The sequence below is a fragment of the Siphateles boraxobius genome, unplaced genomic scaffold, assembly GCF_051911475.1.
Source record: "Siphateles boraxobius isolate OS27281-9 unplaced genomic scaffold, OSU_SipBor_1 57, whole genome shotgun sequence".
Lineage (NCBI taxonomy): Eukaryota > Metazoa > Chordata > Actinopteri > Cypriniformes > Leuciscidae > Siphateles > Siphateles boraxobius.
Window position 1 is genome coordinate 170,420 of NW_027509183.1, and position 23,941 is coordinate 194,360.

At 40.4% G+C, this 23,941-nt stretch overlaps 3 protein-coding genes across 8 annotated transcripts in view; all 3 read right to left on the reverse strand.

Annotated features, from left to right (window-relative positions):
• pxnb (paxillin b) overlaps positions 1–3,420 on the reverse strand; it is a 36,789-nt gene extending 33,369 nt beyond the window's left edge. For 3 of the 4 annotated variants that reach the window (XM_077206875.1, XM_077206872.1, XM_077206874.1), the window contains exon 1: positions 3,252–3,413. In XM_077206875.1, coding sequence (XP_077062990.1) covers positions 3,252–3,264 — 13 coding nt within the window. In that variant the 5' untranslated portion in view covers positions 3,265–3,413. Of the gene's footprint in view, positions 1–3,251 lie in introns of all 4 variants that reach the window. The other variant, XM_077206873.1, reaches the window with a different exon arrangement.
• Positions 3,421–5,043: 1,623 nt separating this feature from the next.
• LOC143715231 (cytoplasmic tRNA 2-thiolation protein 1) lies at positions 5,044–10,898 on the reverse strand. Of its 2 annotated transcripts, XM_077206882.1 has the most exons (3): positions 10,680–10,898; positions 7,475–7,988; positions 5,044–5,906 (listed from the first exon to the last, which is right to left on the reverse strand). In XM_077206882.1, exons 2-3 carry the CDS (start codon positions 7,968–7,970, stop codon positions 5,371–5,373), a joined length of 1,032 nt encoding a protein of 343 aa, XP_077062997.1. In that variant the 5' UTR covers positions 7,971–7,988; positions 10,680–10,898; the 3' UTR covers positions 5,044–5,370. The 2 variants fall into 2 exon arrangements, with proteins under 2 accessions (XP_077062997.1, XP_077062996.1); XM_077206881.1 differs by lacking the exon at positions 10,680–10,898 and having other exon boundaries at positions 7,475–8,026.
• A 436-nt stretch (positions 10,899–11,334) lies between these two features.
• Positions 11,335–13,490, reverse strand: LOC143715229 (4-galactosyl-N-acetylglucosaminide 3-alpha-L-fucosyltransferase 9-like). Of its 2 annotated transcripts, XM_077206879.1 has the most exons (3): positions 13,362–13,483; positions 13,067–13,238; positions 11,335–12,813 (listed from the first exon to the last, which is right to left on the reverse strand). In XM_077206879.1, the coding sequence occupies exon 3, from the start codon at positions 12,803–12,805 to the stop codon at positions 11,702–11,704; it is 1,104 nt and encodes a 367-aa protein (XP_077062994.1). In that variant the 5' UTR covers positions 12,806–12,813; positions 13,067–13,238; positions 13,362–13,483; the 3' UTR covers positions 11,335–11,701. The 2 variants fall into 2 exon arrangements, with proteins under 2 accessions (XP_077062994.1, XP_077062992.1); XM_077206877.1 differs by lacking the exon at positions 13,067–13,238 and having other exon boundaries at positions 13,362–13,490.
• Positions 13,491–23,941: the final 10,451 nt, after the last annotated feature.

Here is a 23,941-nt window from a genome sequence, read left to right on the forward strand (position 1 = left end):
ATTGACCCATCGCAGGGAGCTTGATTGACAGGAGTTCTGACCAATCATACTTCGCCATCTGCCATTTTGTCCGACAAAGCAGTCAGGAGAGTTAGTATTAACATGGGAGGATTTGAACTTGAAAAACTGAATATACTGACACCTTTCCGCGGTTAAAACAACATTCCTTCTTATGTTCATTCATGTTTATTTGATACTATAAATGAACTAGAAGGAAGAGATGGTCGGTTCACGAGCAGCTTTAACTGAGGCTCTACAGCGATCTGTCACGACACATTAAAGAGCCACAAAATCAGTCTCCTCACTGATCCGCAATGTATTTTTCACTGCGTGAGAACATGGTGTGTGCGTGAGAGCGGCGTAGCTTGTCGGACATTAGCGACAGTAACTAAGGGGGGCGGGTCTTTGCGAAGGGTCAATTGTATAGGTTTGACAGAGCTTCAAATGGTCTAAAATGCTGCTGCCAGATTCCTGACTGGGACCCGCAAACATGAACATATCACTGCGATTTTATTGTCTCTTAATTGGCTGCCGGTGCGATACAGAGTTGACATGAAAATACTGATGTTTGTTTTTAAATCTTTAAACGGTCTAGCACCTTCATACTCGACCGAACTTGTAAATGTTAATGTACCTGGGAGGTGTCTAAGGTCCATGAGTAACTATAATCTGTCCAAATCACGCTCATGCTTAAAGTCTAGAGGGGACCGTGCTTTTGCTGTTGTCGGTCCTTGTGGAATAGCCTCCCTGTCTCCCTGAGATCGCTATCCTCTTTATATGCGTTTAAACTCAAACTAAAGCTGTATCTTTTGAATCGTGCATTTATTTCAATTTAAATTTATCTATGTTTTCTTCTGCAGTCGATTATCTATTTATCTATTGTTTTTTTTCCTTAAATCTTGTTGGATTTATGTTATGTGAAGCACAGTGGTCAACTTCTGTTGTGTTTACTTGTGCTATATAAATAAAGGAAAGAAGAAGAAGAAGAAGAAGAAGAAGAGCAAGCCGGAAGACCAACCAGGAGAGCATTACAATAGTCCTGTCTGGATAGAAAAAGCGCTTGGACAAGGAGTTGTGTAGTATGCTTGCTTACTCAAGGTATGCAGGATCCAAAACCACGGTCTGGATTAAGTTCAGTATGAAACTCATAGTTATTGGTGACCACATAAAGACAATTCTCAACAGGGGGCCGAATCCAGGAGTCATCAATGAAACAGACACTGAGGCTCCATCCTAACACTTTGCCAGCTGACTTGTTGCCTCACTGCCATTTCAAACAATGGCTTTGTAGGCAGCATTTGCGCACAGACTTCTGAGGCACCGTAATGGTTTAATGATTTATAGCAAAATAGAGCAAGCTTTGGTGATAACCAAGCGAATATTTACTTAGTACAATTGTAATTTCGCGGAAGTGAAAGTGGAAAATTTTGGTCAAAAATTTACATTTACACACAAACCGCAACTTTCAGACACCATCTTTATTATTTTTCTAGCTCAACTGTCACAGAATGGAAAGCACAGGATTATGGGCTATCAAAGGCCATGAAGGATACATCTGTGCTGCCTTCAAAAACCAATCAGATGAAGGAATCTCACGAGACAGGAAGTGAAGCTCACATTGGATTCGGACGTGCCCTGATCCCTTCCTACATTGAAATATTCCTCCGAAGACAGGATGTTAAAGTGTTCGTACGCAGCCTAAGAAGAAGTGTGCCATACTTCTTATCTTCTTCTTTTGTTTAATGGCTATTTACATTCTTAGTGCACTGCATATCGCCATCTACTGGGCAGTTTTGTAAAATGTTTTAATCTTATCTTTTAATCTTTCTTTAATCAGTTTTTTATTACTTTGAACAAGAATTAGTTTGTTTGATGCTAAATATATACATTTTAAAAACGAATAGAGAGAAGAGTGAGAGAAGAGAATAAAATAAGATAAATAAATTAGAGGGAAATAAAATTTGCTTTATGTTATGTTATAACTATATCATAGTGTGAAATCTGTTATGCTCACCGAAGCCTCGTCATGCGCTGAATACCTCAGAAACAAACTACCCTGAAAGTTACCTCTGTTTTTTTTTTTTTTTATGAAAGTTGAAGTTATCCGTTCACTCTGAGTGAACTTATCCGGGTATGTCACATAACCTGCTTTCTGGAATAACCCCAGCATTTCATAAACAGCATCACAAAATCAATACATAGCTGTCAAGTCTCTCATCTCACAGCGATACAAGATCAAATTATTACAAATTATATATACAAACAAATCAGCAAACTACTCTCTCAAATCATTCAGGTTAAGATGAAGGGCTTGATAGTTCTGTGAAAACTCATCAGAAGGCCTGAGATTTTATTTATACAAGACATTTTCTATTTCTTTAATAGAATTATGTGGATTTAAACACGTTCAAATTAATCGAATGGAGTTCTAATTGGAATGCTTTATCGAATTACACAAAAATACTGAATAATAAGCAACTTTCAAAATGACAGTCGTTCCAATTCTGCAGAATTTCATACAAATCTTCCTGTGGTCCTGCTCATCAGACTCTCAGACTCTGATTATAATCATTCATTTTTTACTGCATAAGTCCATCTATCTGTGCACACTCATATTGAACTACACACTGCATATCTGTCAAATGTGCTATTCTGATCGTTGATACACATTTTAACGTTTTTCCTCTTATAGACATATTTGATCTTTATTATGTTTACTTTTAAAGTCTTAGCTCATATCTGTGATCCTATTTGTATTTTCTTCTGATCTCTGGAGCTACAACCTGCGATTACTGATAAACTTTGACTTGACTTGTGCCAACAACGCTTTTTGGCTCTGACTGAATGTATGAAGGTAAGAAATATATAATTAATGACAAACAATGTGCACTAGCGAGATTTCAAATAAGCAGCATTATTTGAAAGAGATTAATAACTATTTAATGACTGAAGATGTTTCCCAAAGGTGGGAAAAAGCGTACAGCCCAACAACAGTCAACCCCATTTTTATTTTCTTTTATGATACTAATATTGTAACTGTAACATTAATATACACTAATAGCGCGTTCAGCAGGATGGAACGTCAAGAGTTACACTATGACGTCGCCGTTCGGAGAAAGTATTACTTTGTATCACAGCTCTTGTGCGTTAGCTCACTGGCTACTGTAGTTAGCCTCTCTCTCCCTCTCCCTTTTATTTTTCCGCTATGTTTATGTCTGTCTGGAAACAACATGTGGGAATATGTGTTTTACCTAGATCGTCCATGTTCGCGCGCTCCCGAAAGTGCTCTGGTCCTAATCCGACTCTGAAGACGACGTGTTGAGCTCGTTTCAGAAGAACTGTCTGTGCTGAAGTTTTTCCTGCTGTTCTAGACAGACGCTGGTCTGTGTGACTGCTGGACAGGACTGGACCCCCGAAACATCACACTGATCACAGAACTGAGAAACTCACTTCACTGCAGCGACCTCTGCTGGTCGAAGAGCGCCACACCGGGGGCAATGGAAACATCAGAACTATTTCTTTCTTTCTTTCTAACGTTCTCAGTGAACAGCTGCTGTTATCATATAGGAATGGTTTTCACAGACAGGGCTTAAGCCAGAATTAGGCAGTGGTTCAATTAGGACATTTAAGTTGCTTTTATAAAGGTGTTTTAGAAGAAGAAAAAACATTACTGTTGCATCTTGAGACAAAACAATGACACTGACTTATAAACAAATATCAGTGCAAGTTGCTTTCAGTCAAAACAGCTTAAACGTGCATTTCAGTCTGGGACTAGCTTAAACCTTGTCGGTAAAACCTAGAGGTAATGTTGTAATATTAGTTAATGTTATTATTGAAAGTTACTATAGAGTTGGTATGTATCAGAAAATACATATCTTCTGATTTATTTTATTATGTTACAAATGTATCCTTCATATTTCTTATATTCATTTATATATCTGAAGTATCAGTTATTCATTTACTTTATAATCATAAACCTTACATTCTACAATATGTCTGAGCTGTTCCGGTGTGAAACTGTCGTACAAAGTCATGCACAGATGCTTTAATGCTTCGGTAGAGATGTGATCGCTTGTTAAGAGGTGTCAAAACCACAATAGTTCATCAATAAGTTTATCCTGCAACTTGACTTGCCACCATGACCTGCTAGACATTCACACAACCTTTAAAAAGGCCTAGTGATAGATTGTTCTTTCAGAAGGCACTTTTCAGGCATGTAGTTGCAAAGTTACTTATAATCAGCAGGACGTCTTTTGGGGGGCATCAAAATAAAGTTAGGCAGGTATTAAGCAGACAGTCTAATAATACTAGTTGACATGTAGTTGCAAAGTTACTTAAAGTTGGTAGAATGTCTAAAGCAGACCATCGAAATAGTGTAACCACATTGCTCTTCATCGTGTTTGAAGTCTCAATGAAGTTAGTGAAGAGAAAAGATCCTGCAGCATTAGACACAGATACAGACACTTGATCTAATGCAATGCATAACACTCTATATGTATTGTGTGAATGTGCATACATAAATAAATTATATTTCTATTTCAGTTTAATACTCTAATAAAAGTGTCTGATAAAAGAATAATGAATAATGATAATGCAACAGAATTAAATAAATTAACTAAAAGCCATAGAAAGCGGATCATGTATCTTTGTGTGTGTGTGTTTTTTTGTTTTTTTTGGTCATGTAACGAACTGAAGAACATTAAAAAACTTCAACATGTCTCATTGGAAACAAAGGCTGCATCAGAAATCGCATACTTCCCTATAAAGTAGGTGAAAAACAGTATGCGACAAAAGAAGTGTGTCTGAATTCACAGAAGTCATAAAGAGCAGGCAAAGAGGATGACCTACTTCTTACGCGAGATTCTGAAGTGTGCATATGATGGAGACTTTACTATCCCACGAGGCCACGGGAGAGGATCTGTGAATGGCAGTTTTTTTTTAGCAGCCGCAAATTACTTAATCAAAATAAGTACCTGCTCAAGAGAGTATATGATTTTGGATGCAGCCAAAATGTCTATTGATTTCAGAAAAAACAAAACAAAATAAGAAATGATTAATAATTTTATTGTCTTATTGTTTAAATAAATCTGAAATGTTCCTCCTGATGTGAATGTGGTGTAAGTTGTAAAAGTTAATGTTTGTTTTTAAAAATATGATCTCTGGTTTTGAATGGCACAGTCAGTAAGTTGCCTTTAACTTATTAACACAAGATACGTGACATTCATTTCCCTGTGGTTAAAATTCAAACAATCACTAGAGACTGACACACTTTGAATAAAACAAATGAAAACACCTCACATTATAAACATCCATCCCAAGCATCTTAAAAAAACTCAAATGTCTAGTTTTTCAAATGGAGTCTTGATTTTGTCAGAAGTCCACAGCCTTCAGCTTCTTCTCTTCCCGCTCGGTCAGAGGCTCCTGAGCCAGAATTTTCCCGTGCAGACGGTGATGTTTCCCGATGCCCAGCTTGGGTAAACCTCGGTTCAGGCCCTCCAGCAGAACACAGGACTTACACAAGGCCTGACTGGAGATATAGCCACAGCGCGAACACGTTCCCTGGACCGGCATCTTCACCCCGTCCTTTACGGAGAGCGTCTCCCCGGAGTGGATGACGTCTATGATGGCGCTGGGCCTGATGGACTCCAGGTCTTTGAGGAAGGCGCGAGCGTGACCCCGGTAGGCGTTCGGCGAATAGATGCACTCTGTGGAAAAGTAATCGAGCTTCTTAAAATAGGCGTAGAGGACGATTTCTTTCTCGTAGGCGTATTTAAGTGGCTTGCAGCGAGGAATGGCGCCCTCTCCTTCGCTGGCCGTGCTGATGGAGGTGCAGCGCCGGAGACGTGCAATATCCCCACGCAGGACATTCATCAACACCGTCTCGGACACGTCATCCGCATTGTGACCTGCTCGTTCGACAAAACAAACCTCAGTATACCTTTCAGGAAAATGCATTCCTTTCCATCTATTTCTAGACATCGATTTCTGAGAGAAGAGTTTCTGAGAGACTCAAAGTGTATTTCAGAATACATTAATACAAGTTAAACTGTATGAAACTCATAAAATGAATTCATTAGGGTTAGTCTTCTGTAGGTGTAATCTAATGTTTCAGGAGGATTCAGTCATATTAAATAAAATTTTTAACTGGTTAATTTAGATGTTACCGCATGAAACAAACATGTCAATGTCATATCCCCCCCCCCAAAAAAATAATAGTGCTGTCAAATCGATTAATCGCGACTAATTGCATCTAACATAAAAGTTTGTGTTTACATAATGTGTGTGTATAATTATATTTATATATATTATATATATTTCTTAGTCTGTGTGCAAATATAATCAAACATATTTATATGCACACACACACACATTAGCATTCTGCCTTTATTGGGTCTATATACTTTTAGCTGCCTAAAGCAATGAACTATAGACCCCTTTTCAGTTGGTAAACATGATGACGTTTTTATGTGGGCGGAGCTTATGTGGAGGCAGAAAGATCCCCCTGGCCACTTCAGTAACGTTAGTTTCCAAGTTTTGTTGGCTTGCTTTTTAACAATGGCTGGAGAAAATCCAATTTTATCTTAATGTGCAAGGTCACTCACTGTCCAGGACCGCGATTGTTATTTGCAAAAGTTAATTTTAGCGGACGGAACCAGATTGGCCGCCCCATACACGCTCAGTCAATGGAGGGACGATCTGACAGGATTAACGTTAACGGTAGGCTACCTCCGGTTGAGTGGCCTGACTTCTACACCTATCCGATAGAGAAACAGAGCGTAAAGAGAAACTGAGGGCATATAAATCTTTAGATGTCTATAAATATGTGCTGAATGGTTATGTACAAGACTTGTGTGGTACGATCTGCAGTTCTGCCTAGCCAGCGCCAAGAGGACGACAATGTGAAGAGTGACATTATGGTGCAATTTTAATGGTGTGAATATTTTCTAGAAATAAAAATTCCAGATACAGCATATTCAATTTTCATTGATTCTAGCACCCAACAACAATAATACTAATTTAAGCTCCTTATTATGTAGCCGAATCTGTGCTGGTTTGTATTGGCCGCCTCCAGTTTCCCCTTTGTTTTGCCTCCAGCTAACGGCGTGACGTAATTGTGACGTCGGCCCAAAAGGGGTCTATTCCATATATCAATAATGACATCATCATTCTTCCAATAAGTGAATTTAAAGGAAAAATTGAGTCCACTCTCTTTTATTTTAACTTTATCTTATGTTTAGTATTGTTCGTCAGTAGAGGATGATCTTAGAATCACCCCAACGTTGAATAGTAAACGAATAAAAATGAAAATATATAACAGTAACTAAAATGTGAAAATTAAATTCTCTGAAGAGGATGCATGTATTTAAGTGTATTAATTAGCTTCTGAGAAGGCACAATGCAATTTATTACCTCTGAAACACATTATTTGTCTCTCAGAATATCTCATAAACATGTTGGAAAAGACATTACTCGCCTGTGCATATCTTGTCCACTTTCAGCATCATGGCTCCTCGGTCCAGCGCCTGCCTGCGAAACACACCACAGAACGTGCAGTTGTTCTTCAAGCCCACCTGCTTTACGATGGCGTCCATCGTCCAGCCGTACAGCTCTTCATAAGACACGATCTTCAGCGGCAGCTCAAACTGCTGCTGGTTCCTCTTCACCGTCTCCAAGGAATCATCTCTGTAACCCGTGATGCCCTCGTCCACAGACAGCAGCAGGAGGTTCAGCCCGTAATCATAGCGCTCGTTCAGGAGCTTCATCACATGGGCCAGGACGGTGGAGTCCTTCCCGCCCGAGGCACCGATGGCCACGGTCTCCCCACGATTAAAGAGTCCAGCAGACATGATGGTTTGATGGATCTCCTCCTCAAAAGCCCAGAAGAAGCAGTCTTTACAGAGGGAGTGTCCAGTCTTGGGCCGCTTCAGCACGGCCCGTCTCTGAACGCAGTTACTGCACTGGACCGGCATGATGACGATGCGCACACACTGCAGAGCATTTCAGAGTCACATCACAGCTGAACTCATCAAAACACATGCTCAAATAATCTTTCACCCAGGGTTTTCAAGCTTTTAGATCCCACTGTCCTCAAAATGAACGTCTGGTAATTTAAAAGGCATATATAATTTTTTTTTCATGTACAAAGACCAAATTTATACTGTGAAAGATAATAACAATAATTAATTCATTACATTTATATAGCGCTTTTCAGGGTATTCAAAGCGCTTTCACATATGGAAGGGGGAATCTCCTCAACCAGCACCAATGTGCAGCATCCGCCTGGATGATGCGACGGCAGTCAGAACGCCCGCGACACACCGGCTTATTGGTGGAGAGGAGACGGTGCTGAAGCCAATCATGACATGGGGATGATTAGGAGGCCATGATGGTCAGAGGCCAAGGGGCAAATTTGGCCAGGATGCCGGGGTTAAACCCCCACTCTTTATCGAAGGACATCCTGCCATTTTTAATGACCACAGAGAGTCAGAACCTCGATTTAACGTCTCATCCGAAGGACGGTGCTCTTTGACAGTATAGTGTCCCCGTCACTATACTGGGGCGTTAGGACCCACACAGACCACAGGGTGAGAGATAGAGAGAGTCCCCGTCACTATACTGGGGCGTTAGGACCCACACACACCACAGGGTGAGAGATAGAGAGAGTCCCCGTCACTATACTGGGGCGTTAGGACCCACACAGACCACAGGGTGAGAGAGAGAGAGAGAGAGAGAGAGAGAGAGAGAGAGAGAGTGTGTCCCCGTCACTATACTGGGGCGTTAGGACCCACACAGACCACAGGATGAGAGAGAGAGAGAGAGAGAGAGAGAGAGAGAGAGAGAGAGAGAGAGAGAGAGAGAGAGAGAGAGAGAGTGTGTCCCCGTCACTATACTGGGGCGTTTGGACCCACACAGACCACAGGATGAGAGAGAGAGAGAGAGTCCCCGTCACTATACTGGGGCGTTAGGACCCACACAGACCACAGGATGAGAGAGAGAGAGAGAGAGAGAGAGAGAGAGAGAGAGAGAGAGAGAGAGAGAGAGTGTCCCCGTCACTATACTGGGGCGTTAGGACCCACACAGACCACAGAATGAGAGAGAGAGAGAGAGAGAGAGAGAGTGTGTCCCCGTCACTATACTGGGGCGTTTGGACCCACACAGACCACAGGATGAGAGAGAGAGAGAGAGAGAGTCCCCGTCACTATACTGGGGCGTTAGCACCCACACATACCACAGGATGAGAGAGAGAGAGAGAGAGAGAGAGAGAGAGAGAGAGAGAGAGAGAGAGAGAGAGAGAGAGAGAGAGTGTCCCCGTCACTATACTGGGGCGTTAGGACCCACACAGACCACAGAATGAGAGAGAGAGAGAGAGAGAGAGAGAGTGTGTCCCCGTCACTATACTGGGGCGTTTGGACCCACACAGACCACAGGATGAGAGAGAGAGAGAGAGAGAGAGTCCCCGTCACTATACTGGGGCGTTAGCACCCACACATACCACAGGATGAGAGAGAGAGAGAGAGAGAGAGAGAGAGAGAGAGAGAGAGAGAGAGAGAGAGAGAGAGAGAGAGAGAGAGTGTCCCCGTCACTATACTGGGGCGTTAGCACCCACACATACCACAGGATGAGAGAGAGAGAGAGAGAGAGAGAGAGAGAGAGAGAGAGAGAGAGAGAGAGTCCCGTCACTATACTGGTACAGTATAAATAATACATCTACATCAAGTACAGTATTATAGTGAGTAGGGGGGAAAAAAATAATAAAACATAATAAAAACTAAATATTTTCCAAATAAAATTTCATGCATTCTTTACTGGATAAATTTTGTATTTAAACATGAAAGTTATTCTGGTCAACCGGTTTAATCGCATCCAACAGAAATGTTTGTCTATATAATATAAATATATATGTGTGTTTTTAAGCCGGCAGGCAGGCAGACAGACAGACAGACAGACAGACAGAGACAGATAGATAGATAGATAGATAGATAGATAGATAGATAGATAGATAGATAGATAGATAGATAGATAGATACAAACTTTTATGTTAGATGCAATTAATCGTTTGGACAGCCCTAGTGAAAATATATATCTGCCTTTCAAATTTTAGGATGACGATGATGATCATATTTTGGGGTACGTCATGGAATCTAAAAGATTGAAATCATAGCCTGATTGCTTAACCCTTTCAGCACTTGGCTTATAAATTTAAAGCAGGAATATTTCGATCTAATGAACGTAGATGTTTAATGTTGTTTAGCTTGGGGGAAAGTAGGTGATAATGGTCCTTCTGAATGATAGTTATTTTAATACTTATAAACACAAAGTGCGTTTGATTCGAAAGATTTTAAAGAATAAACATTTATACTTGTACAACTATAAAGCATAGTTGTTGGATTGAATTGTATGCACCCGGTCCTAGTGATTACAAGCAGAAACCACAATGTACAATTTGTTGAAGGGTTTGTAACTAGTTTATGGCCAATTTAAACAAATAACTAAAATCAATTCAGTGTCTGAAAGGGTTAAAGATCGGTCAGAAACGGTATGAATGCATTTAAAGAAAAACGAAGCATTTCAGAATAATTTTAGAGAGGCACATATTATTACACAAGAAAAACGGAACACTACAACAGAAGTTGAACCTTATGAAACTGATCAAATATAACCTAACGTTAGCTACAAACCTTTAAGTAACGTTACTTCCAACGGGGTGTAATTCATTTAGACAAGAGTGAAGATCTAGGACGATGTTGTGTTTGAGTAAATAAAACGCTAAACCAGGGTTATAAAACAAATAGCTGATGAGTTTAACGACTAATTAAAAAAATCTCATGATTGCTTTTAACCATGCTTTTAACCCAGAGAACATCTCAGCTGCTGTGATACAACCACAGGGAAAAAACAGAGAATGTAAAACACACGTTTCAAGTACGTCACTTCCTGTTTGACTGTTTGTTCTGGCGCCCTCTTTTGTCCTGGCATAAGAGTTTAAATTTGAACTTTAATGTCAAAAATGTTCAAATGTTATGATTATGAGGCAGCAGTTATACAAATTTATTCAATGTTAAAAGTACAATACGTTTGCCAGTGTAAATGAATTTTTAGACCATGTGTAAATAGTAAATAAATATTTTAAATAGTGAAAATAGTCAATACAAGAAGGTTGGACATTTCAAAGACTGTATTATATAGTTAGGTTGGCTATATATAGCCTACCTAATTCCTTGACTGCCCAATTATAATAATAGTAAATATACTATAATATAATAGGCTATATAATAAAAACAGTGTGATTTAAATAGATGCTAACAAGTTAGTACCACACCCAAGTATGAATCATTATGAGTCTGTATGTCTTTATTTGTTAACATTCTGTTTAACATTTGTATTACAGAAAGAACCAGCCAACAATGAAACACATATAAATACATACATATACGTATATATATATATATGTGTGTGTGTTCTATTGAGATATATATAGGCTATATATATATATATATATATATATATATATATAGATTATATATATTATATTTCTTAAACTCAAGAAATGTTCTTTCAACATCTTTATTTCCCTGAAAAATTATTTTTTTACATCATTACAAAAGTGATCAGACATAAATCTAATTAGAAATGATTATCAAAAATAATACATGTATAAAAATTAAAAACAATTTAACAAACTCCAAAATCTGAGGTGACTTTAGTTGAAATACCACTCATAAATATCATGGGCTTCTTTATATTCTCTGTGTCGTGCTATATGGCCACAGGCAGTGCAAATAGCCAGAATAAACTCTTGGGTTTGTAGTATTAAATGAGGAGTTGGAGAGAGATATTTCCTCCAGTTAAAGAACCTGCGATATGCTTCTTCGTCCTTGTCCAGCTGAAGAAGATATTCTGCTAGTGACTTTGCATCTGGGAAGTCATTCACATGAATGAAGGCATCGCCGGGAACAAAGTTTTCATAGTTTTTTCTGGGAGGACCCAGAACCACAGGGACGGTTCCTGCAGCAAGCGGCCCATTTATCTTCTCAGTGATGTAGTCCTTGTGGATGGAGTTCTCAAAGGAAAGGTAAAACTTGCAGCTTGCTAGGGTAGGATAGTATTCGTCATAACCAAGAAATCTTGCATAAGCCTTTCCGAACATATGCACTTGGATGTGTTTGCTGAGTTCTTGGTAAAACTGGTTCCTTGTGCCGACACCTGTAAAGGCAGCATTGTTACTCACAATCCAACACACCAGTTTGTCCTTTTTGGGAATTACAAACTCCTCATCTGGTTTCTTTCTGGTGATCAATTTCAGCCGTACAGGAATATCAGCATCCTGTCTGTAGCTGAGAGTGAGATTGAACAGGTTTTCTAGACCTGGTATTTTATGAGTGTTGGTCGGTGATTCCAAATGTAACCAAATCCACCTCTGGAACGGAGGACGGGGAGATGGAGGAAGGTTCCTCAAGTCCCAACTGATGCCCCTGTGATAAACTATGACAGCGTCTGCATTGCTGTAGAGCGATCTATCATCCGTCAACTGACAACCATCGATATTGTAAAACTTTTTGCAATCACTGAAGTCAAACCTGTAATTTTCAGGCCAGACCCATAGTAGAAGAATAGGTTTGTCTTCTACTGCAACAGTAGGCCTAAGAGAGCTATTGCCCTGGGGAGACTTGTATTGTACAGGAAGTGGAAGAGGACAGTTTCTTGGAGGTGGAAACCAGAAAAACATGACGCTCATAGAGATGATACAACCCAACGTCACTATTAGACCCAGACGACACAGCGATGAGGACTTTGTGCTTGACATTGTCTGATCTAAAAACAATAATGAAAAGGAAATGATCAGCCTCGAACATAAACAAATGCCTCCATATTAAAAGTAATGTTATATTGATTTCCAAAAAATAAGTTTGAATGAAATACAAGGTAGTAGCCTATCTGAGACGATAGCGGCACACCAGGAAGTAAAAAAACGAAAGTGGCTAAAACATTTGACTCATAGCCTACGATTAAATAAGATTCAAATTGTACAGAATGTTTGGAATGAATAGTGAACTCAACTCCTCACCGCTTTAAAAGCCCTCCATTGACAGAAATTTGCAGTTGTGTTCCGCGCAAGAGTTCAGCACCACACTAAGACTGCGGAAGTCTATAACATAGTAAACTCAACCCCGATAACTTCGTGTGTAAATCTCTGCCTCTGACGCTTCGAAACAACGCCGCTCCTCATCCAAACAAACCTGAACCAGTTAATCTAGATCAATTTATTCAATGAGGAAAACAATACAGTCGGCTTGTAGCCTAAATAACAGATGTGACATGTCATGCATATACTTGCAGACAAAATAATGTAAATTCTTAACTGGAAATGATGTTCCAAACGTATTTGGTCCAGACAATAGTCATTACGAGCGTACAATTAGCTCCAGTTTTTCCGGCATTCTCCGTCTCATCTTCTTCTCCGTTTCTCTTGCACTAGTAGCCTAGCCTAGGCTACAGTCAGGGGGAGTTTCCCTCTGGGCTCGAATTACCTGTCCCTCGTGTCCTCAAAACTACAGTTTCGTTCAACAATTATTTGGGGTTTTCATAACTTCCAATTTGCTAAATAACACTTTTCCATGACCATGTGCAGATTGTTATAATTATCTAAATTCGACAAGTAGGGGAGCGCGGGACACAACCTAACGCGGGGTTAAATGTAACACGTGCCTTTTACATCGTTAGTCAGTGTCTTGTTGGCATTTTGAAACATATCTGCAACTCTGTTAGCTAGGCTTACAATATTAGTTGTAGCACAGTGTTACAACCAGGTCATCCGGGAACTGTTTTATAATTTAACTGTTTTATGAATACTGAGTGTAGGAGCCATTTTAATGCAATTATATATTTGTCCATTGAGGGCGCTCTGACATTGGTATATTAGGAGCACTTGGGTAATTAGACAACAGGTGTATTGGTAGTGGGGAAGCTACTTGTTAATACTTGCTCACTCCTATTACCAGTACCACAGCGGCTTAATGGAAAGCTGTTACACTGAGGTTTCAGACATACTACTCTTTTCACATACTGTTTTCTCCTACTATATAATAGGTAGGCACATGACAAAACCAGGAACATAACAATGGGAAGTTTGGAGCGGGCTGTGGTGGCAAACAATTTTACATCACTGAATAAGAGACAAACATGTACCAATTGTCTTTAAAAGTTATTTATTTTCTTGCAAGAAAAGGCCAGCGCAGGCACACAGAATGGCTGCACAGGGAGACAATTTACAGGAGGGCATCCTTCCTTCTTTATAGTTGACTCCCTCCATGTCATCAGAGTGACTAAATGAACAACCTGTCCCATAACTAACACATTGTTGCATCCTACTACCCTTGAGTAAAGGCCCTTTGTCTCAGTCATACATTAGTCACACATTTCTTATTGTCCAGTCATGTTTTCTAAGATTCTATGCTTTAAAGGTTATGCAAACATATAGAACATATTACATTTCTTCCACAATTCCCCTCTTTTTATCATTCATTGATAACAAAAATAATAAGACAGCAAATTTAAGTCATTACATCATACTTATACTCTTAATCGCTGATTTTCATATAAATGATCACTCTTCTTAAACTTGTGAAATAAGGTTTTTAAAAGAAAAAAGCGTAGGCTGTTTTTTATGGGGATAGTCCCTTAAGTATTTAGCAAGCAAGTAAAATTGTATCTGAAGCCGGGCTAAATGAATAAACACTGTTATTGCACTCCTGACATAAAATCAGACCCGTAGTCACCTCAGTATAGACAAGAAATAGTATAGATGTTCAGAATAGAAGAACATATCTTAACTCAATTAACACATTTCACTGCAACTTCCGCTGTTTGTGTCATCATGGTTCCGCCCACACATCCTTACATCGATCCACATCATTAGACATTCAAAGCATTTGGTATGAGATTGTTTTTGTCACCAGTCTCATTACCAAAGCTGAAATACATTGAATTACACATGGTAGGCACATCAACAACAGAAATCCTATTACCATCACTGGCAGGATTATATGACATATCAAAAGCCCCATTCAACCATTGGGGCTGAACCATTCAAACCATGAGTTGTCACTTCTAACTGGTTCTTTCACGGCCATTCTCATGTGCTCAATAATGTTGGTTATGTTGTCACTAATCTGGAATGTAAAAACAGCGTGATGTTCCTCCTTTCTCAGCAGTTAACATGTCTACAGTAATCTATTCTGTATAACAGCATCTCTGATTTGTTTCATTTCATCATTAACCATTGTCAAATCATTCTCAGTGCTGTTTGCTGTTTCCTACACAGTACAGCCCACATGAAAAATTAAATAGTAGAACATAAAATACAACATACTGAACATAAACTTTGTAAAATACTCATTAGCCTTGTTACTACACCAAAATTGTTATAATTGTTAAAAAATTGTTAGCTAATTGCTTCCGCCTGCTCCTTCTCGAGCTAATCCTTTTATTTTATTTTTTTGATGTTTTTTTTGTTGTTAAATCTTGATTGTTTGTGTATTTTGTGACAAATAAACAAATAAAGATAATAATAATTTGAACAAGAACTGTCAGATTTTTCATAATCCCCTAATAACTTCATAAATCTCCTGGTTTGATGTCGTGCAGTGGTGTATCAGCTGCTTTCACCTAAACATTAATGTTAGATAGGAGAGAAGACATTTCTTTTCAGCATGTCATGCACACACACACAACTCTGTTGATGGCACTCGTTGTTTAACCCCTTCCATTCCCATAACTGGGTTTTCCAAACAATATCCAAAGCAAACCTTTTTTTTTCTTTTTTTTCAAACAAAAGTTATCCCCCCTTATGCAGGGTTTCAAGCATCAATTTAGCATAGTTGTTGAAGAAATGTTTCGTTTAACACATCTTTTTGGCTTAGCATATACATAACACATTATAGACTTCTATAATTCAATGTTAGGCTGTATAGTTTAGATCAGCTGGAACAGGGAACACTTCCTATAAATCCTTTGTACAAAACTTTGTACATCAGAAGAAGAATGGCGTCTACGCTAATATTTGTCTCTCTGTTTATCCCGAGGTTTACCGCAGTCCGCCGGATCCAGGCCGTATCCGGATCTAATGAAGGACCTGCGCCTGGACGCGACGACAACGCAGTCCTGAAGTGTCACTAGTCTCTCCCCTGTGAAGGCCTCCTTCCCTTTACCTCTGTACTGATAAAACATTGTCGAGGTAATTGCGATTCTCGTGGTCTTTAACACTGCAGTCAAATGTCCTCCTTCTCTGTGACTTCTCTGTGTCTGATTAATATACTATATTCTGTAAGGAGGCAGAAAAATCAAGGTTACTTTTAGATAACATGCTACCCACACTCTCCTTTGTTTCTGTGGCATCAACTTTTCAGCTGCGTCTGCCCTGCATTTCCTATGAAAATAAAATAAAATAAAAATTGTATGCGCTGCACATTTACAAATAGAAATTTGATCATTCAACAAAATATCAAATTTGATATTAACTATGGAAGTAAAATAATGTCAAATGTTTTTTGAAATAAAAAGCCTGTTGAATTGCAGTACTTGAAAAAAAAAATAGGCATTGCATTAACCATGCTTGCATTTTAATGCATTGTATTTTTAGGGCTTGCATTTTTAATGGGCTGAAATTCAACATGGTTGAATATTTAAGCTGTGAATATTTCAATTAAAAACATTTCAAACATTTTCATTATTAAAAATTCAAAAATCCATATTCACCCTTCATATTTCATTTCCAAAATATTCAAACTGTTTAAAAATACAACCCATAATATTCAACAGACAATTTTCGGTCCATTTTATTTCGCTTTGCAAATTCGCTTCCACAAATTCAGTGGTTCAAATTGGACAGTAAATTCAACATTGACGTCCAGGAACTGCAGGAAAAGCAGAAGATTGCCGAGCATACTCTCCATCTGCTGTTAGTCGACCTCACCATCAGATGGTGCAAAAGCGCTTGTTGTTGACGAAGACATTCATTCATAAAATGGAAATGATTATCTGTGACAGTATATGCGGAAAAGATGATAAACACACAAAAGCTGTGTTTATGTTTCATTCAATAACTTCATTGTTGCTTTCCCTGTGTATTCTACATGTCATCAGCTTTCTCTACCATGAACAGGATTATAATCGGTTTCCCTCAATACCTCATACTCAAGGATTCCCTTTCCGTTGGGACAAAACGCCTAACACATACAGTGATATGAAAGACCAATCTTGCACCTTATTGGGGGTGTAGGCTGTAGGCTACTAGGCTATATAGGCTACAGGCAAGAAGATGGACTCAGATTGTAAACTTTACGCGCAAAGTTTCATGCTGACCGTTTCGTGATATAGCCTACTGGCACAAAATCAACACTTGATCAATTAATACTAACACTTTCTATTCTATTCTATTCTATTCTATTCTATTCTCTCTCTCTCTCGCTCTCTCTCTCTCTCTCTCTCTCTCTCTCTCTCTCTCTCGCTCTCTCTCTCTCTCTCTCTCTCTCTCTCTCTCTCTCTCTCTATATATATATATATATATATATACATGTATATATAGCCTATATATAAGTCCTAAAGTCCTAAAATGCCTACGTGTATTGCATTAGCTTCAACTGGGATCATAGCACTTGCATATTGTTGTCCTCCTATTGTTAGTTTAACTGTAAATCGCTTTGGATAAAAGCGTCTGCTAAATGACTAAATGTAAAATTTGCTTGACATTGGACATTCGCACATTTAGGGACCGTCTCTAAAGTTGCATACAACATTGCCATGCATGTTTCTAACTGTATAGCAAACTTAAATTTATTTGAATAAATATCAAAAATCCAAAGGGTGCACATTATGCCTGACACTACATGAACACTTTACAGTTGGTTTTATGACTGTAAGTCGTTCTATTCAAATGCTATTGAAGTTAGAAACGTGTATACCAAAGTCGTATAAACTTTAGAGACGGCCCCTAACTGTGCGAATGTCCAGCATCAAGCCAACTTTATGCAGGGGTGGTAAAAGTACTCAAAAATTATACTCGAGTAAAAGTATATATATCTAAATAAAAAATTACTCCAGTAAAAGTAGAAAGTCCTCCATTCAAACATCACTTGAGTAAAAGTACAAAAGTATCCGATTTAAAACGTACTTAAGTACCGAAAGTAAAAAGTAAATATTCAAAATGTAAATATCAATAATTAAACATTGCATATCACTCCCAAAACAATTGATCTGTTTTAATTGAACAAATTATTAGATACTGCAATTAAGAATTTGTTAGATTTGCAATCATAAGAGACAATGAAGCACCTTGCATCAATTCTTAACAATTTCATTAAGTTTAGTGACAGCATATTATGGTGCAATGACTGGTAGGACATTCTTTGATACAAATGTTACAATTTCAATTGAATTATTGTGGTTTGATTCCGATCTTGATTCAATAGATTCATTTTGATAAATATTTGGTACTGTAACGTAGTGCTTTAGAAATAGCGATGAGGCTGGATCCAGATGCAGTGTGGCTTTATTAACAAACTTAGACAGGAACAGGATTCAAAGACTCAGAAACAGGACTCAAGGATACAGAAATAACCAACGTTAACATCTATCATACATTCAACAACTCACAAAGACAGGGCAGGAACATAGGGCTTAAATAATCAGGGACAAACGAGCTAACAGGATAACAAGGGGGCGTGGGAAAATCAGAAACACCTGGGAAAACTAATGAACAAGACAGGGAACCAAAGAACATGACAGGACACAAACCCACATCGTGACATAACCCCCCCCTTAAGGGCGGCTCCTGAAGCCCAAAAAAACAAACAAAAGTCCAGGAGGGCGGTCTTGGGGGAGGGATGGGGGGCCAGGCCCATGCAGGGGAACGGGACCTGGACCTAGGCAAGGCGGGCCTGGGCCGCAGAGCGTGGGCGGACCAGACTGGGCCGAAGGCCAGGGCGGAGCAGGACGAGGCGAAGGCCAGGGCGGAGCAGGACGAGGCGAAGGCCAGGGCGGAGCAGGACGAGGCGAAGGCCAGGGCGGAGCAGGACGAGGCGAAGGCCAGGGCGGAGCAGGACGTGATGGCGGCCATGGAGGTGAAGCCCCTGCAGACGACCATGGCGGCGCAGCCCTCATGGTCTCCTCACCGGACCCTTGGCCCCCCCCCAAAAAATACTTGGGGAAATCCACGGGTTCAGGAAAGCCCTCCCGGAGCTTGAAGGGCGCAGGCAGGGCGAGGCGCAGAGGCGGGGCCGGCAGGGCGAGGCGCAGAGGCGGGGCCGGCAGGGCGAGGCGCAGAGGCGGGGCCGGCAGGGCGAGGCGCAGAGGCGGGGCCGGCAGGGCGAGGCGCAGAGGCGGGGCCGGCAGGGCGAGGCGCAGAGGCGGGGCCGGCAGGGCGAGGCGCAGAGGCGGGGCCGGCAGGGCGAGGCGCAGAGGCGGGGCCGGCAGGGCGAGGCGCAGAGGCGGGGCCGGCAGGGCGAGGCATCTGGGAACGCCCTCCGGAGCCTGGCGAGCAAAACGAGTCCTCCTCCTCCTGCGACGGCGCTTCACTGGGCTTGAAACTTTCACTTGGCTGGATTCACTTGACTTGGAACTCGACTCACTTGACTTGGAACTCGACTCACTTGACTTGGAACTCGACTCACTTGACTTGGAACTCGACTCACTTGACTTGGAACTCGACTCACTTGACTTGGAACTCGACTCACTTGACTTGGAACTCGACTCACTTGACTTGGAACTCGACTCACTTGACTTGGAACTCGACTCACTTGACTCGGCGGCACTTGACTCACTTGACTCGGCGGCACTTGACTCACTTGACTCGGCGGCACTTGACTCACTGGCACTTGACTCACTTGACTCGGCGGCACTTGACTCACTTGACTCGGCGGCACTTGACTCACTTGAATCGGCGGCACTTGACTCACTTGAATCGGCGGCACTTGACTCACTTGAATCGGCGGCACTTGACTCACTTGAATCGGCGGCAATTGACTCACTTGATTCGGCGGCAATTGACTCACTTGATTCGGCGGCACTTGACTCGGCAGTTGACTCACCTGACTCGGCACTTGATTCACTTGACTCGGGACTTGACTCACTTGACTCGGTGGCACTTGACTCGGCAGTTGACTCACTTGACTCGGTAGACTCGGTGGCACTTGACTCACTTGGCTCGGCGGCATTTGACTCACTTGGCTCGGCGGCATTTGACTCACTTGGCTCGGCGGCACCTGGCTCGGCGGCACTTGACTCGGCGGCACTTGACTCACTGGATTCGGCAGGGCTCACATGAGGCGCAGGCTCGGCGGGGCAGACGAGAAGTGCGGGCTCGTCGGGGCTCACGTGAAATGCATGCTCGTCGGGGCTCACGTGAAATGCATGCTCGTCGAGGCTCACGTGAAGCGCGGCCTCGGTTGGGCTTACGAGAGGCGACGAGAGCCCGGCAGGTGTAGAGTAGAACAAGCCCGTAATCGAGAAGAGATCATCCAAGGAGCAAGCCTGAGCAATATACCGGTCAAGAGTCCATTCAGTAAGATCCCTCGGCATCCATCGAGCGATCTTATAATCCAGCCCGTTCCAAAACAGGTCCATGAGCTGGATCTCATCTAGCGCTCCCAGATGGCAAATGGACAGAAAATCCTTCGCGTACCTTTGGACGGACTGGCCCTCTTGCAATAACGTCGACAGGTATTCTCCCAGAGCCCGGTTGCTGACAACTGCTGGATCCATTTCGTGGTGAGTTGTTCTGTAACGTAGTGCTTTAGAAATAGCGATGAGGCTGGATCCAGATGCAGTGTGGCTTTATTAACAAACTTAGACAGGAACAGGATTCAAAGACTCAGAAACAGGACTCAAGGATACAGAAATAACCAACGTTAACATCTATCATACATTCAACAACTCACAAAGACAGGGCAGGAACATAGGGCTTAAATAATCAGGGACAAACGAGCTAACAGGATAACAAGGGGGCGTGGGAAAATCAGAAACACCTGGGAAAACTAATGAACAAGACAGGGAACCAAAGAACATGACAGGACACAAACCCACATCGTGACAGGTACAGTAGATGCATGTTAATTTTTAAATTAAGAAAATCTCACCTAATTCTGTAAACATAGGCTACAGAGAGCCCTGTCAGCTGGTATTATTACATGTTAAAAATACATGTGATTTTTATTATAATAACAACTTTATAATATTTTAATGATATAAGTAAAAATATAATAAATATATAGTGCATTTGTGTTTATTTACAATTAACTAGTAGTAAAGAGATTAACGGCACCCCATAGCAGACGCTAGCTATCTGTCACATCACATTTAAAAGCTCCAAAACGGTATTTATTGTTTGAATTTCATAATAAAATTGACAGAATCTGAGAGCTGAGGATTTGTTCCATATCAAAAGTAACCTACTCTGTCTTGTCTGTCGGTGTCAGTGTCCTCTTTGCTTCGCGATTTTTCTCTGCGTGAGAAAATGGATGTGTGTCGTGAGAGCGTGTGGAAAGTGTCAATTGCGTGAGTCTCACACTGAATGAGTGAGAGCTGGCAGCTCTGCAATAGACATGTTCCATAGCATTAGCTGCATCAAACAGAAGATGTGCAAGAGACAAGGGATCTCAGGATCATTGCTGAGCAGAGCTGCACCTTCACCTGTTTCTGCGGTCATCTTCCACAATGGCGAACTGACTGCTATGTGAGCGTATGCTGGCAAAGAGCTTGCGCATTCTTTTTTTCAAAATAAAACCAAGTTTTTCATTGGTTTGGAAAGCCAGTGTAATAAATACTTGGAGCAGGCATGGGGAAATGTAACTGAGTAAAAAGTAAACTTTGTCTTCAATATTGTAGTGGAGTAAGAGTAAAAGTAGATGCAAATAAAACATACTCAAGTAAAGTACAGATCCCCGAAAAAATACTTAAGTAAAGTAACGAAGTATTTCTACTTCGTTACTTACCACCACTGACTTTATGCCAGTCTATCATTGGGAAACGCTCAGCTGTGCGCGTTATTCTGAGTCCATCTGCTTGCCTGTGAGTTTGGACTTTTACATCACAAGTCCATTAAGCTACGTTAAGCGTTGTACAGGTCCAGCAGGGGAATCCTGAAGTATTGACTCCAAACTCCAAACGAATTATAATAATGTGTAAATCGTCACACATTTTCCTTTCATTAATTTCCAGGCTTCAGTTAAAGCCACAAACTCAAAAGATAATTAATGCCAACGGCCCTATGACTAACACTTCAAATTCAGTGGTCACTGTCTATCATGTCCAATTCAGGCCTTTTGTTTTGTCTCTGAAGGCACAACCAACTACAAAAATAATATTCTCACAGTTTTCGAATCTTGTCTCTATCCGGTCAGGTTATGGTGTACAGATATAGTCAATGATAGTCAAACAACAGTGATGTTCTCATCATCCTCCTCTTATAAAATGTTAGGTGCTCTCTTGATCATTTTTATGGTGACTAGCAATTTTGTTACTTTCTCACTCTGCCGTCAAGTCTATTATTTTTACTTTTATTATTCTGATCACACATAGTTGACTATTTAAATTGAGACTATATATTTCCTCTTTTTTCTAGACGAGTGTTTTTAACCCATGATGGACGGAAATCTTCAACTTTACAATTCAAATTCAAATAAACATCATAAATGACTAAATTACTCATAATTACCAGTAGCAGACAGAGCTGGATAACTAATCCATTTAAAGCTCATCCCATGTTGATCCCATCATCTTTTCATCAGATTCACTCAGAATTAACAGCTTTTTTAAAGTTTTGTCATTTCGCTTTTTGATATTAACTTTACTTCACATTTTTCTTCAGGTTTTATCAGCTGGGTTGTTTTGGTTCATTATCATTATTTTGTTTAAGCTTGCCGATAACAGAAAGACAGACAGAGTACCATTCCTTCCTCCACTCAAGCAGTCTCTCTCACTATAAACAAATAATCTTTTCAACAGCCTCATAAGACTGTAACTTAGACAAAATGTAATAAATTCATTACAATAGCCTTTGACCATTTACCTTTGTTATCCAGACTTTCCCTTGAATCAAACAAAGCTGTCTTCATCTTTAGCCACATTTCATGTCTTGAAATTATGTAATGCCATGTCTAATGACCTGCAGTTGTTAAAACTATGATAGAGACATATCTTTCCTTCAAACGGATTATCTTAAGACTTCAATATAATCTTTTGACCTGGTTTTTATCTCTTATTCTTTCTCAGACGAACACTTTGTAAGACTGGAAAAACTTGAAGGACTTTAAGAGAGGGCCACTCTCTGAGAAAACAAAGGAAATTAACATTTGAACTCCCCCTCATGCACTATTGAGACGAAGGTCTCACCTCCCTCATCCTAATCTACATTTCTCTCCCCCATTCTTCATCCTGGCAGAGGTCTCCCAAATTCACACAAGAATCTAAATGGTTTAATGTGAATGATTATCATCTAGTTTTATACATATTTGGTATTATTTGAAATGTCTCGGTACGACTGGTACAAATGTCTCATTTCCAAAGAAGTAAACCCAAAAGGTAATAAAGTTCTTAGGAAGTTTAGAAATATCTTCCACACCCTCCAATACTGGAGGGTGTGTCTTTGAGTTAACACCTTCGACCATTTGACTGAATGCTAATTTTCCACTGCTAGCAAATGGTGACTTACAGGTAAATTTCCACTGTGAATGATGTTTAGATTTGAAATGAGGTCTGGGTATATAATGAAACACAGCGAGAGCTCAGGGCCCTTTTCTATATCTGAGATCGGCCCGTGAGGCTGAGAGTTGCGAGTCTCTCAGCCTCACGCATTTCTTGTCCGGTAAACTTTTTCCTCTTTGTTCTAGAACATTTGATGGTTTGCATTGATTATCTTTCAATTGATTATGGAATTGTAATAATACAT